The sequence below is a fragment of the Protomyctophum parallelum genome (assembly GCF_964188405.1).
Source record: "Protomyctophum parallelum genome assembly, chromosome: 2".
In the NCBI taxonomy this organism is placed as follows: Eukaryota; Metazoa; Chordata; class Actinopteri; order Myctophiformes; family Myctophidae; genus Protomyctophum; species Protomyctophum parallelum.
In genome coordinates, this window is record NC_139699.1 from 60,304,460 (window position 1) to 60,320,757 (window position 16,298).

The 16,298-nt window shown below is 43.6% G+C and overlaps 1 protein-coding gene across 1 annotated transcript in view; it reads right to left on the bottom strand.

Moving 5' to 3' along the window:
* Positions 1-16,298, bottom strand: part of slc9a5 (solute carrier family 9 member A5) — a 37,974-nt gene that overhangs the window by 9,782 nt on the left and 11,894 nt on the right. Inside the window, exons 3-10 of the mRNA XM_083759095.1 lie at positions 14,757-14,920; positions 13,338-13,416; positions 10,827-11,004; positions 10,503-10,723; positions 9,598-9,800; positions 8,150-8,239; positions 6,811-6,881; positions 695-821 (exon numbers count right to left, since the gene is read on the bottom strand). Of these exons, the coding sequence (XP_083615221.1) occupies positions 695-821; positions 6,811-6,881; positions 8,150-8,239; positions 9,598-9,800; positions 10,503-10,723; positions 10,827-11,004; positions 13,338-13,416; positions 14,757-14,920 (1,133 nt within the window). The remainder of the gene's footprint in view (positions 1-694; positions 822-6,810; positions 6,882-8,149; positions 8,240-9,597; positions 9,801-10,502; positions 10,724-10,826; positions 11,005-13,337; positions 13,417-14,756; positions 14,921-16,298) is intronic.

A 16,298-nucleotide genomic window follows, 5' to 3' on the forward strand; every position in this document is an offset into this window, starting at 1 on the left:
CATACACACACACACACACACACACACACACACACACACACACACACACACACACACACACTTTCCCTATTGCTCCCCCGTCCCTCGCTCCCTCCTCCTTGTTATTTACCTCCTGCCCTCGACGTGTCATCTTTATTCAGAAGAGAAGAGAACATGTTCCGATTGTTTCTTCTCCGTGTGATGCGTCTGATCCTAATGTTTTGTACTGTAATATATATGTCAGACTGATCAACTCCTGTGTCAGAGAAGTACACTGTATGTGATGTGTTGTATAATAGCGCCCTCCCCTGGTTCCCCACGGTAATGACAACAAGAGAGAATAATGAGCTCTGCTCTGTTCATAGCCTCACACTCCCATGTTCTTGCATGTCCTTTATTTGCATTACAATAGAATAACGTTTATGTGTTTATAACATGTATTAACCCATTCTGACCGGGCACCCATTTTGGTGTCAGCATCATGTTATGCTTTAGCTATTTAAAAATAGCAGATCTACAAGCTCATATCGCGCCACCGAGTGGCGCGATACGAGCTTGTAGGTCTGCTATTTTTTGAAAAATCGAAGAGCGACTGACATCTTTAGAATCTGATCTCAGGTCAGAATGGGTTCATCAGACCAGCGTGTGTCCGGCGGAAACCTCGTATGAATCTGATCTCAGGTCAGAATGGGTTAATATCTTTCTCCTCATTTACCTGGTCGATGAGACTGATAGCGTCTCTGATGTTGATCTTCTGATAGACCTCCCAGAGGTCGCTCTTCCTGTACACCGAACGCCTCAGCAGCAATTTACTGAGGTAGTTCTTGTCAAACTGCTCCCATCTGCAGAGAGAGAGAGAGAGAGAGAGAGGGAGAGGGAGAGGGAGAGAGAGACATTTAGAAATGTATTTTAATTGTTCTTTTAAAAGACATTCAATTTCCACGTCGTCGACATACCTCGATCTCCCAAAACTGAACCCCCCACCCCCACCCAATAACAAACCCCTGGTCGTCACAGAAACAAATGCCCGTCTTTTATATGCTCCGTCCCATATCCCATTCTGACCTGAGATCAGATTCATACGAGGTTTCCACTGGACACATACACTGGTCTGATCAACCCATTCTGACCTGAGATCAGATTCTAAAAATGTCAGTCGTTCTTCGATTTTTCAAAAATAGCAGACCTACAAGCTCGTAAGCGCTATGAGCTAAGAAGCGGCTTGGACTCCTCATGCATAAAAGGAAGCATGAGGTCAGTCCGTTGCTCTCCCCAGGTTGGCAGAGGGAGCGTTAGCGGCCCACACATACATTAGAGAATTCACCACTGCAGGGTGAAATAATAGGTTGCAAAACCGTGGGATGGATTGGATAGATGAATAAATCAATACAAAACGAGGAACGGCATCTTCCCTGCGTGCTACTATGACGCATGTAGCTAGCAAAGAGGTGAAGTCCATTACCCCCTTGTATAGCAGTAGGTTAATTGGGCTCAGCTGGAATTCCAAAAATCACTGTAAGAGGGTTAGGAATCTATTGTCAGAAGCTTTCTGAAAGGATTCAAATAATTCATCCAGCTCGGGGGCTGGATCACACCATGATGTGGACAAGTTCTGCTTTTTGCATCTATTATGCACCCTGTATCACTTAGGTTGGTATAAAATGACACCAACCAGCAGTAGAAATACTAAGATATGGTCCCACAGACACATTAGTTCTGGGTTGAGGGCATGGAGGCCTGGGGCATCAACAAGAGTACTCTTTTTTTTACATGAGTAAAGCATCAATACTGCATTGTAGAAATACTCTGTTATACAAGTTAAAGTCCGGAATTCAAAATGAGCTCGAGTAAGTATAGGTACAAAAGCATTGCAAATGTAGAAAGTACTGACAAAATAGCAGATCTACAATCTGAGAAAACAATGAGAAACATGTTTTGGTATTTTTTTAAGATTATTTGATATAAGGTAATATTGGTTAGTGTGTGTTACTCAGCATGCGATTGATGTGTTGATACTTGATAGCCTTGTGTTAGTGTTGTCAGAATGTTGTCACAGTGTTAAAGGTGCAGTAAGTAGATTGTTAAAATAATCTATACTCTGATAATAACCATTGTTATTAGTACAAAAAAGCACTCTCTCAGGCTCTTCAGTTAATAGAAAATGCATTTTCAGGTCACAATATGATTTTTTACCCAATCAGGAGAAAGAACTCGCGCAAGATACACGATGAACAAATTGGAAGTGGTGACACACATAGAGAAAGGCGCAGCCTACATAATTGGAACTGGAACACCACAACAATGCAGCTGATAATAAGTGGGTACTCTTTCCTGTTTGGATGAAATTGGCAGTCTATACCTGAACCATTATTTTCTGCTTATTAAAGGTTTTATGACATTAATTATCTTTTTTTTTTTCTTTTTCTTTTTTCTTTTAGGTTTTATGACCTCAATTACACCCAAAAAACCTGAACTTTGAAAATTCAGTGGATTTTATGTGGTCTGAAGTTTTCTTTGGGGTTTGGAAGCCTTTTGGGCTACAATGAAAACAGGCAACACAGTGAAAACAGTGACATCTGCTGGCAAATCCCATTGACATATATGGGATTTGCAGGGTCTTACATCACTTACCGGCAAATCAGAGCACCTGTTTGAGACAGAAAACCCCAGATCACAGAAAATCTACTGAATGTTAAAAGTTCATGTTCTTTGGGTGCAATTGAGATTAGAAAACCTAAAAAAACAATTCCAAAACCTTTTTTTTAATGTCACAATCCCTTTAAATAACTGGGGAGACAGAGAGACATGTTATTGAACAAATTGAACAAACACTCTATATAGACAAAACTGATAAAACATAGGAGGAGGGTCTGTATAAGATACACATGCTCTTTGGTTGCCGTTAACTATGGAATCGTGCATTTCCCGTCAGTGTGTCGGCTGGTCACCCCAGATGGCTCTGGGTCACCCCAGGTGAGAGAGCACGTGACCTCAAGTGACATCATCAGGGAAGGAGATCCCTGATGTCAGAGCACGTGACATCAACAAACGCAGGGGCCCCTCAGTCCCTTCCTCTACACTCTATACACAAGTGACTGTATTAGCCCCTCACCCACTAACATCACATACTTTAAATACCCTGATGACACTGCCATTCTCGGACTGCTCCACGGCAATAACTCTATTACGGTCTATATCAGAATACCATTTCTCATTTCACACAGTGGTGACACTGACAACTATCTAGAGTTGAATGTGGACAAAACAAAATAACTGGTCATTGAAACAACCCACACTGGACTTAACCCACTCCTCATTAATGGTAAAACAGTAGAACAGGTTGACAGCTTCACATATCTTGGACTCACACTGGACAATAGACTTAGGTTTGATCAACACATTACATCTATCCGCAGTCACGCTTTCAGCAAAGACTCCATGTAATCTAAATTAAGATCATTATCTGTTGCTCCTCCTCATCTTCTGCTATTATTGTACAAAAGCATTATTCAACCTGTTCTGTTGTACTGTTCTGCATGTTTCTACACCATATTGTCCATGCCTAACAGGAACAAACTTTTCAGTATCACCCGTATTGCTTCCAAGATCATCTGACTTCCTACACCCACACTTTCTGATATGAACAATAAGGCCATCACATGGCTAGCACTTTCGATATCAAGTGACACTGATCATCCTCTGTATCGCTTCTTTAACCTCATGCCATCTGGACAAAGATACAGAACCTTGCCATGGAAAAAGGTCAGTTTTAGCTTTGTCCCATCAGCCATCGCGGCATTAAACAAACTGCCCCGCCGATAGGATGGTTCTGTACACATGGGGACCTCATGTTTCTTTTGTATTGTCTTGGTGCAATGTGCTCTGTGTTGTTTTGTTGATGTGGGTGTTGAACAGATTGTGTAGACAATATCCTTCGGACAATAAAGCTGGATATCCCTGATGTCATCAATATTGGCCAGCAACTCAAACCCTTAGATCTCCATATATGTAGCTGACCTGTTCTGTTCTGACATTCCATATGTTGATCCTTCCCCATCCATCCTTCCTCTTCGATGTCTCCCTTTTGACTGATACCTGTCCATTTAAACGACGTTTAAATGCCGCACCCGGCAGCAGGTGAAAACTAGAGTTCTCAACAGGCCCGGAAATTAAGATCTTATACACCCCCATGCCAAAGCGCCAGCGCTCGCCCAGCAGTCTGCTGTCACCCAGGCAGCGACTTTGACTTTTTGACTGTAACTCAGGTCCATTTGGTTCCATTTGTACACTCTCAGAGTAAACTTAACATTGATTTCACATAAAACATTGGGGTCCCAGAGATAGAAATGCCTTTAACCCATTCTGAACGGGCACCCATTTTGGTGTCGGCATCATGCTATGCTTTAGCTATTGAAAAATAGCAGATCTACAAGCTCATATCGCGCCACCGAGTGGCGCGATACGAGCTTGTAGGTCTGCTATTTTTGAAAAATCGAAGAGCGACTGACATTTTTTAGAATCTGATCTCAGGTCAGAATGGGTTCATCAGACCAGTGAGTGTCCGGCGGAAACCTCGTATGAATCTGATCTCAGGTCAGAATGGGTTAAATGGGGATCCGTAGCCTAATGCAGGTCAAACTGGGGGTCCTTGAAATTAAAATGGTTGCGAGTCACTGCTAGAGCCGTACAAATCTTCTCTTATGGGGGTCCCTGGCACATCATTTCAAAATGGGGGTCCGTGGGATAATGAGTGTCAATTTGGGGGACCTTAACATGAAGACGTTTGAGAACCACTGCCCTTGACAACTATAGAAGAGGCCATAGGGAGAGGATAGCATACTGTACAAAACCAGATGGACTTACTGTATGACAAACAGGCCACGGTGTACCCTGGTCTAATAATGACCATTGTGTACTCTGTATTTGACATTTTGATGAATGTGTACCTTATTTGAGTGTGTGTAGTTTTTTGATTATTTATACTTCTGAGATACTCTCTTCAACATTGTACCTCTTCTCTATTGATTTTCACTAAAAACGCCGGGACAACGCTCCACACGTCCCAAACTCTTCTCCCTTCTGGCTCCAAAACTGTGGAATGCACTTCCCATTGCAGTCAGAACTGCAGCATCACTCCCAATCTTCCGCCGTAGCCTGAAAACCCACCTTTTCAGACTCCATCATGGCCCATAGCACTTACCCTACCCCCTTAGATAGCATTTCTGTAGACTTAGATAGCATCTGATACAGACTTATAGCATGTTATGTAGACAGCACTATAATTGCATTGTATATAGTCATAGCACGCCATAGTACATATGTATAGCATAGTAGTAAATATGTATAGTTTATATGTATAGTGTATGTATAGTTTCACTATATAGATATTCCACTGTTACTTTCTTAGCTTACGCATGTTTCATGATAAATGCTTTTATGTGATGTATTCCCATGCTTTTGTTCTTGCTTAAATGTAAGTCGCTCTGGATTAAGAGCGTCTGCTAAATGCCTAAATTGTAAATTGTAAATTGATTTTACCAGTGCTGCAGCCTAGGCTTTTTCAGACGGTATACACTAATTATTCCCTGTGCGACATGCGCGTGTATCGGCTATATGCCCGTGTGATGGCCAATGGATGTAATGGGTTATAGCGGACGCCAGACAGTACGTCGACACGGCATACTACATATACGTATATAGCGTATAACGGTAGAGTTTTTTACATATGACTGTTGGCCTCTTTCTTTCTATACATCCATCCTTAACCAATTCTGACCTGAGATCAGATTCATACGAGGTTTTCCACTGGACACACACTGGTCTGATGAACCCATTCTGACCCGAGATCAGATTCTAAAAATGTCAGTCGTTCTTCGATTTTTTTCAAAAATAGCAGACCTACAAGCTCGTATCGCGCCACTCGGTGGCGCGATATGAGCTTGTAGATCTGCTATTTTTCAATAGCTAAAGCATAACATGATGCCGACACCAAAATGGGTGCCCGTTCAGAATGGGTTAACCTACTGTATGGATGATGACCTGGGCGTTCTTCTTTTCCTCAGCTGAGTGGTGTAGAATTGACAGATATCCGTTTACAAACATCGAGACTGCACACGCATGCAGGTGCCGGTTTCAATATAATCAAATTCAATTCCCAACAGATCGCCAAACCTGTCGTTTTTGGTGGAGCGCTGGTTCCTGTTGGCTGGTGAGGCCATCCCTATATAGCGAGACATATATTTCGTCGCGCAGCAATGTTGCGCGCCAAGAACAGCTGACATACAAGGTCTGCATGGCTGTACACACAACATAAATCAAGGACTGTATATTTCAATAGCGAGAGATCACAGTAAACATCCGCCAAGCGTCCTTGGGTTCATGAAAGGCGCTATATAAATTAAAGTGATTAAAGTGACACATTAAAGTGACACACGTTACCGCAGTGAAATAATATCATTATTATTTCACTGCGGTGACGTGTGTGACAAACAGTACGACTTTGACTTATTTTTTACTTTGATAACTTAACCCATTCTGACCGGGCACCCATTTTGGTGTCAGCATCATGTCATGCTTTAGCTATTTAAAAATAGCAGATCTACAAGCTCATATCGCGCCACCGAGTGGCGCGATACGAGCTTGTAGGTCTGCTATTTTTTGAAAAATCGAAGAACGACTGACATTTCTAGAATCTGATCTCGGGTCAGAATGGGTTAATCAGACCAGTGTGTGTCCGGCGGAAACCTCGTATGAATCTGATCTCAGGTCAGAATGAGTTAATGTTACTGTATTAGATGTGTCGTCGCTGACATAGTATTAGTGTGTGATTACTTGTCTCTCCAGTGGTGGTACCCCTGCAGTCCGGCGATGTCTTCAACAGCTGCCAGGATGTGGTCAAACGCCTGGGAGGACAGAGATCAGCATCGGCAAGGGGTCAAAGGTTACACACGGGGACTGTTAATCTTGTGACTCCGTTCATTAGGCTCTCAGAGACATGCCCCCACCATCCAAACCTTCAATATTACTTTCCCCAGCTATTTATTTTTATTTACTTAGTGTTTTTCCTTTAATAAAGTTGTTTTTGATTTATCATGTCCCCCTTGTAAAGCACTCAGAAAAGCTCTATATAAATTATTAATTTTTAGATATTACTACAAAAACAATGTTTTATTGCTTAAAGGACAACTTTAGTTTTTTTCAACCAAGGTTCATGTTTTAGGTTGTTATTAGAGAAACTAAAAGATGAGTGTTCTTTTTTTTTCATTTGCTGCTTTCTTTCATTTGATCATCACGGCTTGGTTTGATTGATCTATTAAGACACTTCTTGCAGTTACGATTATAGACAGAGGCAAACACTTACGCGGAGAGAGAGAAAGAGAGAGAGAGAGAGAGAGAGAGAGAGAGAGAGAGAGAGAGAGAGAGAGAGAGAGAGAGAGAGAGAGAGAGAGACACAGAGAAATAGACAGTGTCTGCGAGTGGCAAGGTCTCTCACATCACAGCCATACTGCACAGTGCACAGCAAGTCCCTCTGTTGACTTATCACTAACAGCACTGTGTTGGAAATCCCCCTGCATGCTCTCTAGTGACGACACAAAGAGTTCAGCCATGAACCCTGATATCTCACATCCCATGATGTCACTAATGCAATGTGCCAATATTAAGTGTGGCCTTTTCCCCCGCCAGCTGAAAACGCATGGCGCTCTTCTCTTAATGCTCATTCGGACGTCCTCCTAACGTCTCAACTTCCTGCGACCGGATAAGAAACGCCATGCGGAGACGAGCACGCACAGCGCAAAATAGACACTCAGTGCCTCGTCACCTTTCTGGCATTTCCAGCATAGTGTAAATATGCGGCGCTCCCCTGCAGTGACAACGATTTAATACATACACTGTGCTCAGAAACAATGGTTGCTTTGACATGTTATTATAGGCAAGTATTCTGTAGGTTGCAAGATCTACAAGCTATGCATCAGATGTAGATCAGCAATATTCGTCAAAGAGATTTGGTGTGGACGAACGCACGCACGCACGCGCACGCACACACGCACGCACACACACACACGCACGCACACACACACACACACACACACACACACACACACACACACACACACACACACACACGCACAAGCACATAGACACACAGAGAACAGAGAACACAGAGACTAACCCTCTCATGAATCTCCTCATTAATGGTTGGTTTCCTGTTGGTGGCCCGAGGAACCTTCAACCACTTAACCAGCGGCTTGATAGTAAGACCCTGGTAGAGAGACAATACAGTTACACTGGAGAGAGAGAGAGAGAGAAACCTAGGAAAATATGTAGACTGGAGAGAGGGACATTGAATGTCATTTAGACTGGAGAGAGAGAGAGAGAGAGAGAGAGAGAGAGAGAGAGAGAGAGAGAGAGAGAGAGAGAGTTAGCTGTCTTTCTTGAGAGAAATACAGCTTGTCTGGAGTGCACCAGTGACTAATCAATTTTGCTGAGTATAAGAAATCAATTAGACATCCTTTTTGTGTCAGTTTGATATACAAAAATATAAATTATTAAAAAAAAAAGACGCTTCTCGATTATCTGATTCGTCTTTAAAGTAATATAAAATAACAGCTGTGAAGATAATGGATGGTTCCAGCCCTGGACTAGTGATGAGTCTGTAATGATTCAGTTTGCTCTCTCTCTCTCTCTCTCTCTGTGCTTTGATTTCTGCCAGTCTTTCATCTGTCTGTCTGTCTGTCTGCCATCTGTCTCTTTACACAGACAGACGGCAGACGGACATTAACATTGTTACAGAAAGTAACATTGTTACTTTGCTACCATCAACCAATCATCATCAAGATTTACATGCAGTACATCACACACTGTGCGCAGTGTGTGTGTGCGTGCGTGCATGCATGCGTGTGCGCGCGCGCGTGTGTGTGTGTGTGTGTGTGTGTGTGTGTGTGTACGTGTGTGTGTGTGTGTGTGTGTGTGTGTGTGTGTGTGTGTACCCCTGCCCTTTTAGATTTATGCAGTATTTATGAACAGAAAGCAGGCTACGTCTCCAGGGTAGACGAAACCATGTCTCTCTGAGCAAGACTAGACTACAATATGTACCAGAATAGAATAGCTCGCACATAGAAAATCTCAGGTACACAGAAACACATTTAACGTTATAATATAAAACATTAAAAAGTCATAAGTACAACCAATGTTGGCGTTAACTCACTGCTTTATAAATATAGTATACATTACGTAATACTACTTTCATCATACTATCATATCATCATACTATAGTCATACTATATCATCATCATATCATATCATACCATCATATCATCATCATACTATAATTAACCAAATGTCTGTCTGAATGTCTGTCTGTCAGAAACACACGAATATATTATACAAGTTAACATGAACGGCAATTAAAGATATTTATGGGGGGGGGCAATATATCACAACGGGAAAGTAGTAGTAAAATTGCGTATTTGTTTTTAGAACAGTCTCAATATTATAGTTCTTGGTAGACAATAGAGAAAAGGGTAAAGAAATGAAAAAGACCTGAATCATATTAATCAAAGAAAGCGTTAGTTCTCAGGATAGTCTTGGCATCCATGCAGACAGTGTTTATAGTGTTACCTGGAACATGACCGTGAAGAAGATGACTACGATCGTCGTGGCAACAAAGTAATCCTTGGCTTTGACATATTTCGCGTCCAGCAAAACCACCAGAGCGAACGCCACTGCCCCCCGCAGGCCACCGTACGACATCACCACCTGGTCAATCTTGTCCAATGGGACGAGGCGGAAGCGGTTGAGGATCCATGTCTGTCCAATCACACCTTGGCAAAGGAGGACAGAGAGTCACAGCGTTAAAGCCTGCTGATAGTGTAGTCAGGCACGCTGACAGAGGCGCGATCACATGGCATGCAATCAATCAATCAATCAGACAGACACAGACAGACAGACAGACAGACAGACAGACAGACAGACAGACAGACAGTACCCATCAGTGTTGTTTTCGTCGACTAAAACTAAGACGAAAAATGTTCGTCGACTACCTTTTTTCACTGACTAAAACTAAATAAAAACGAATCTATGATGACTAAAACTAAGACGAAATATACTGACAATTTCGTCAACAAATAATAACTAGACTAAAATGTTAGGAAGGGACTAGTGGACAAGAGATCCAGTTTTATGCTGGGTTGCATGCTGAAAATAGCAGATATACAATCTCACAACGCGTCGCGACGCGTTGTGAGATTGTATATCTGCTATTGTATATCTGCTATCTGCAACCAAAGTGTAAAATATGTCATTACAACGACATCAAGGCCTGTCAAAACACATCTCAGTCGACTAAACCAACTGTAGATTTAGTCGACTAAAATCGTATGACATTTAGTCGACTAAAACTAGACTAAACACTAGAACATTCCAGGCGACTAAAATGTGACCAAAACTAAGTGAAAACTATTCAAGAGACTAAATGACTAAAACTAAAATAGAATAGATTTGCTGCCAAAAACAACACTAGGTACCCATAACTCTGAAGATGGAGATGAATATGAGCGTAGACGACACCAGCCCAGTGTCCCAGGCCCACTTGGACTTGTCCACGGCGGAGATCCCCAGGAAGATGAAGATGATGGTCTCAGCGATGCTGGCCAGAGTCTTCATCGTGTACTTCACCGTGGTCCGAGACTTCTGGGAGATGTTGGCCTCCACGTACTTATTGGCCCCGATGCCACAGAACGTCATTCTGATTGGTCGAGAAAAACAAAAGGGGGGAGTTTCCTATAGACTCTATTCTGGGTTTTTTTGCAGTGTGTGCGTGCGTGTGTGTAACCGTGTATGTCACTTACGACAGTATGGACGACAGGGAGCATAGCTCTGCGGTCAGATAGGCCAGATAGACGAGGAGAAAGACGAACAGCGGCTCGATGATCCGAACCTTCTTGGTGAAACGGGTGATGAAGCCCAGAATGACAGCAAACACCAGGCCTACTAATACTCCTCCTATACTCACTATGAAGAAGGAGGCTGGGGAGGAGAGGGGAGGAGAGGAGAGGAGAGGAGAGGAGAGGAGAGGAGAGGAGAGGAGAGGAGAGGAGAGGGGAGGGGAGGGGAGGGGAGGGGAGGGGAGGGGAGAGGAGAGGAGAGGAGAGGAGAGGAGAGGAGAGGAGAGGAGAGGAGAGGAGAGGAGAGGAGAGGAGAGGAGAGGAGAGGAGAGGAGAGGAGAGGAGAGGAGAGGAGAGGAGAGGAGAGCGGCAGGGAAAATAGAGGAGGGACTTTATTATCATCATCATACTATAATTCAGTCAATGTCTGAATGTCTGAATGTGTGTCAGAAACGCCGCCGTATATCCCCACTGCCTGCACCAATCACTCCCACTTTTCACACAGTATCCACGGGTCCAATTTGACCAACCCGTACCCAAATAGACCTGCAGAAAATATAACCAGAACTGGATGGACCCGGCTGTTATTAGAATTATGAGTTCCGAAAAAAAGGGGGGTAGCGGGGGTGATTGACATACTTGTATTATGTAGTGATGCCCTAGTGTTTCCTGTTCTGCCTAGTTGTGTTTGCCTGTCTTGTCTCACCTCCCTGTGATTATTAGTTTTCTCAACCTGTGTCCTGTTAGTCTCCCAGCCAATCACCTGTGTTGATTGTTAGTCTTGTTCACCTGTGCCCTGTTATCCCTGTGTGTATTTATAGTCCCCTGTCTTTTCAGTTCCTTGTGAGATCTTTGTTTAAACTGTCATAGTAAGTGTTCTGTTCCAGTCTCTGTTTAAAGAAACTATTTGCATTTGAGCTCTTCGGCCTCTCTGTCCTGCATTTGGGTCCTACCCCCTTGGCTCACCGTGACAGAAAGATCCCACCAGTCTGGACCCAGCGGACAGAGGTTTGATTTAGATTTTTTGCTTTTGTTTTTGGACTTTTGAGAGTCTATCATGGCAGATAATCAGACAAGGGAGGATTTTTATGAAGACCCAGTTTTTCTCAATTCCCTTGGGATTTATTGGAAGACTGACCCTGATTTTGCCAGACTGGTGGCAAAGACCAGGTGGGAGTATGGTGTTGGCCGCCCTACTCCGTCGGCTCCTTTTCAGCCCTCCTCCCAGCCATCATTCCAGCCTACTCACCAGCCTGCTTGCAGGCTTGAAGCCAGTGCAGTGATGCCAAAACTGGAGTAATATGTTCTCTCATCTTAGTTCTAGTTAAAACTCTGGCTGCTGCATTTTGGACAAGTTGGAGAGTTGACAGGGATGATTCATGTTATGAAATATGTTGGTGAAGAATAATTTAACACCCAACTTGTTTAGGTGTGTTGCGTCTACAAAAAGATGCCTTCTGTCCCAAAAAAAATTGAAATTGTCAATAAAATTTAATGATTTTTGCCCGGGCGATTCTTCTGTGCATGCCGTTGAGAGCCATTCATTGAATGCAAACAATCTGCTAAAACGCTCACTCCCTGTCATCGGAGGAAGTGGGCCACTTATCCAAATGTCAACATCAACAAGTGAGCTCAGGGTGGACAGTAGGGCTTTGAAATCCTTTTTTACGATTTCTGATTCTCGTTTTTCCGCATCACGTGTACCGATGTGCAGTATCAGCGTTTTTACCATGGGGTGTGCATCAACAATCTCTTCAATTCTGTCATCCATATCAGAGACAGTGTCATTGGGAAAGCATATTACTTTAGCTTTTCTCTTTTTGTTGCTTTTAACATATTTTACAGCCTGATCGCCGACAATCAGACATTCAATCATTTGCTCTCCGAGTCCTCCCACTTAGCCGTCCTTTCATGTTATCTCTGTTAGTAATCACTGTGGAGATTGTTGATATTATAGCGGGCGGTGAGATTCTCACCGCCCGCCCGCTACTCACAGTTTTTCGACCTTTCATGTCCTTTGGCCTTGCGCCGAGAGTACTCCAGACGAATGAGTTATTCTGCGTGTGATTTTCTTTCCCGTGATTTTCTTTCCCATGTTTTACTCCCAAATTCACTCTTAAGAGGTGTAATTCCGTTTCCAGCAAAGCAATCTTTTGAAGCAGCTTCTGAAAGTCCTCTGAGGAGATTGTTGGGGGCATGGCTGGCTATTTGCCAAGAATCCAGAGCTAGTTAGCTATATAGCTAGCTATGTGCCACGTACCCAGTCACAGAAGGTAAAAAAGGGTATTTTGAAGTAGGCAAAAACTTCTATCTAAAGAACAAAAACAGTCCCATCGGTTTACAGGTATCTAGGATCCACTTGTAGAGATAAAAAAATAAAATAAAGCATGGCTATCAGTTGAGGAATGCAAGCATAGGCGAGAGCGGCGAAGCGAAGCATCCTCACTGTACGAGGAGCAGGAGCAAGGTACTCACCCACTCCTTTGAAATAGTCAACGGTCTGAACATTTCCTGGCCCCACTTCCACAAAGGAGATGTACACTTTATACAATACCTAGACACACACACACACACACACACACACACACACACACACACACACACACACACACACACACACACACACACACACACACACACACACACACACACACACACACACAGTCACGAGGCGTGACCATATATGGAGACGTGATGGCGTGGGGGTGACGGACTAACGGATTGCGGTCACAATTAAAAATATAGATGCTTCATTGGTCGCTGCAGGTCGTTGGAGCGACCTGTCTGCAACGGGAGGAGGAAGTGCTGCTGGGAAAGAGGGAGTCGCGCCTCTGATTGGCCTACCAAACGTCCTCTTGCCTCTGATTGGCCTACCGAACGACCCCTTGCCTCTGATTGGCCTACCGAACGACCCCTTGCCTCTGATTGGCCTACCGAACGACCCCTTGCCTTTGATTGGCCTACCGAACGACCCCTTGCGTTCTTCCGTTTGTCACAGCCCCTGTAGTTGGCCTATACTATAGGGCCTGTGTGGTTTGTGCCTATAGTCTTGTGCCTCCCACAGGTCCTGCCGAGTTGCCAATCGGGTGCATTGGGAGCACCTGGCCAGTGTTCCCAGGGTGCACTACAAGAGGCTGGGGGCTGTATTTTGCGTGTACTTTGGCCACTCAGAATAGCCAAATGGCATTGATCACGCCTCCAGGTCTTTAGTTTACTCAAAGTTAGGTAATAAGACCTGGTACTTAAGACACGCAAAATACAGCCCTGGGTGTGGCCACACGCAGTCTCTCTCTCTCTCCCTGATGGCAGCACCACTTTAGTTTCGTCTTTGGTTTGTTCACCGTTCAACACCCCACACTACATTTACCACACATCCACTCCCCTACCTACACTACTGATTTCACTGATTAACACACGCCATATCATGTTGAAGCTTTGGGTTACTTTATATTGTAAATAAATATTGGTTTGTGCACTTTTAAACAGCCGTGTGTCTTCCTCCTTTTGTCATAACACGTTTTGCAAGGAATCTCTTGGAAACCAGAGCCGGAAGAGGCGTCTACCTTTACATGTCTATGGCAGAATGGACCCACATCGTCTTTCTAATGTTTCTTGTCGCTTTGGAAAGCCTGACCTTCCCAAAGAAGAAGAAAATTGCGAAGCAGTATATGGACTGGCCTATAACCTCTATGAATAAAAACAAAATAGCCTTTTACAGTGCGTGTCTCCGGATATTGTAAAATTGTAACCAAAGTAACCCACAATATGAAAAATGTGTAAATTAATGCCTTTTTTTTTCCTGTGTTTGTCTCTATTCTGGTACTTCTGTATATCTTTCTTTCTTTATTTGTGTGTGTGCGTGCGCGCGCGCGAACGCGAGTGTGTGTTAATTACCACGGTGACAGCATCATTAAGCAGTGACTCTCCGAAGACAATGATGAAGAGAGTCTCGTTGACGTGAACTTCCTCAAAGACAGCAATCACAGCCACCGGGTCGACAGCTGAGATCAATGCTCCAAACAACAAGAACTCCATCATTCCTGCATCCACCCTCGCATCTAACGCACACACAGACACACACACACACACACACACACACACAAAGCATGTGAATAAACGAGCAGCACCTACACTCAGCACTCATACACTGTGACCCCCTACGTAACGCCTAATATACAGTACAAACACAACTATAAGGCGCTGTACACACACACACACACTAGCATTTACCTTTGGGCTTCTCTCACCCACACACATTTTCAAAATAAAACAGATCTAGAAAGAAAACAAGGAAAAAGAATGTGGTTTGGTTGAAGTCGTGTTGGAAACAGCTCAATTGCCCATTGTTTCTTTTTTTATGACCAAACAACAATAATAGCAGATATATATATATCGTCTCAAGTCAATTTTTTTATTTGGCCAGCACTGTTAGGACTAATTACGAGATTGCAATTTAACTTCTCCACCCAGTGTGCAGTTAAAACAGACGTGATCCACGACCGATGCCTCCGGCGAATAATGCCAGATCGTTTGGCCAAATAAAATCTCCAATAATGAACTGTAACAAACAAACAGGGAGCCAGGCCACCACCAAGGAGGTTACACACCGACACCTGAGACATGTACTGAGAACGGAGCAGGGCCACATCACAAAGGTGGCCTTAAAGATGGAGTGCCATGATTTTTTTCCACCCTAAAACATGAACATCAGGTGTCATTTTTATGTGGGCACCCCGGACCAGTTCATTAAGTATGCCTGGTCGAAGCATGAGTTAAGTCCGTTGCTCTCCCTAGGTTGGCGGAGGGTGTGTAGAGCCCAGGATCACATCACAGGATGATTGACACAGGGGTGAAAAATGGGTTACAAAATCGTGGGACAAAAAATATGAATTCAAAAAAAAAGTATGCCTGGTTTGCCTGGTGGGTGGTGATGGGTGGTGATCCCCCTGAACTGAAGCCGCACCCACAGCTGTAGTTGTATGATAAAGGGGGAGGGGTTAGGGGGGGGGGGGCTGATAGTGTGATGTCATTATATTACTGTTTTTCTCATTGGCACGTTTGACTGTCAAGGGTTCAGCCTCCAGGAAGAAACCCTAAATACAAAGGGAATACATCATTGCACATAAAAAGGACTCCAGGGTGTCTAGGGATGGGTCCGATTAATCGATTAATCAATAATCGTTAATAGGTCCCGAAATCGATCTTTTTTTTATTAACCCATTCTGACCGGGCACCCATTTTGGTGTCAGCATCATGTCATGCTTTAGCTATTTAAAAATAGCAGATCTACAAGCTCATATCGAGCTTGTAGGTCTGCTATTTTTTGAAAAATCGAAGAACGATTGACATTTCTAGAATCTGATCTCAGGTCAGAATGGGTTCATCAGGACCAGTGTGTGTCCGGCGGAAACCTCGTGTGAATCTGATCTCAGGTCA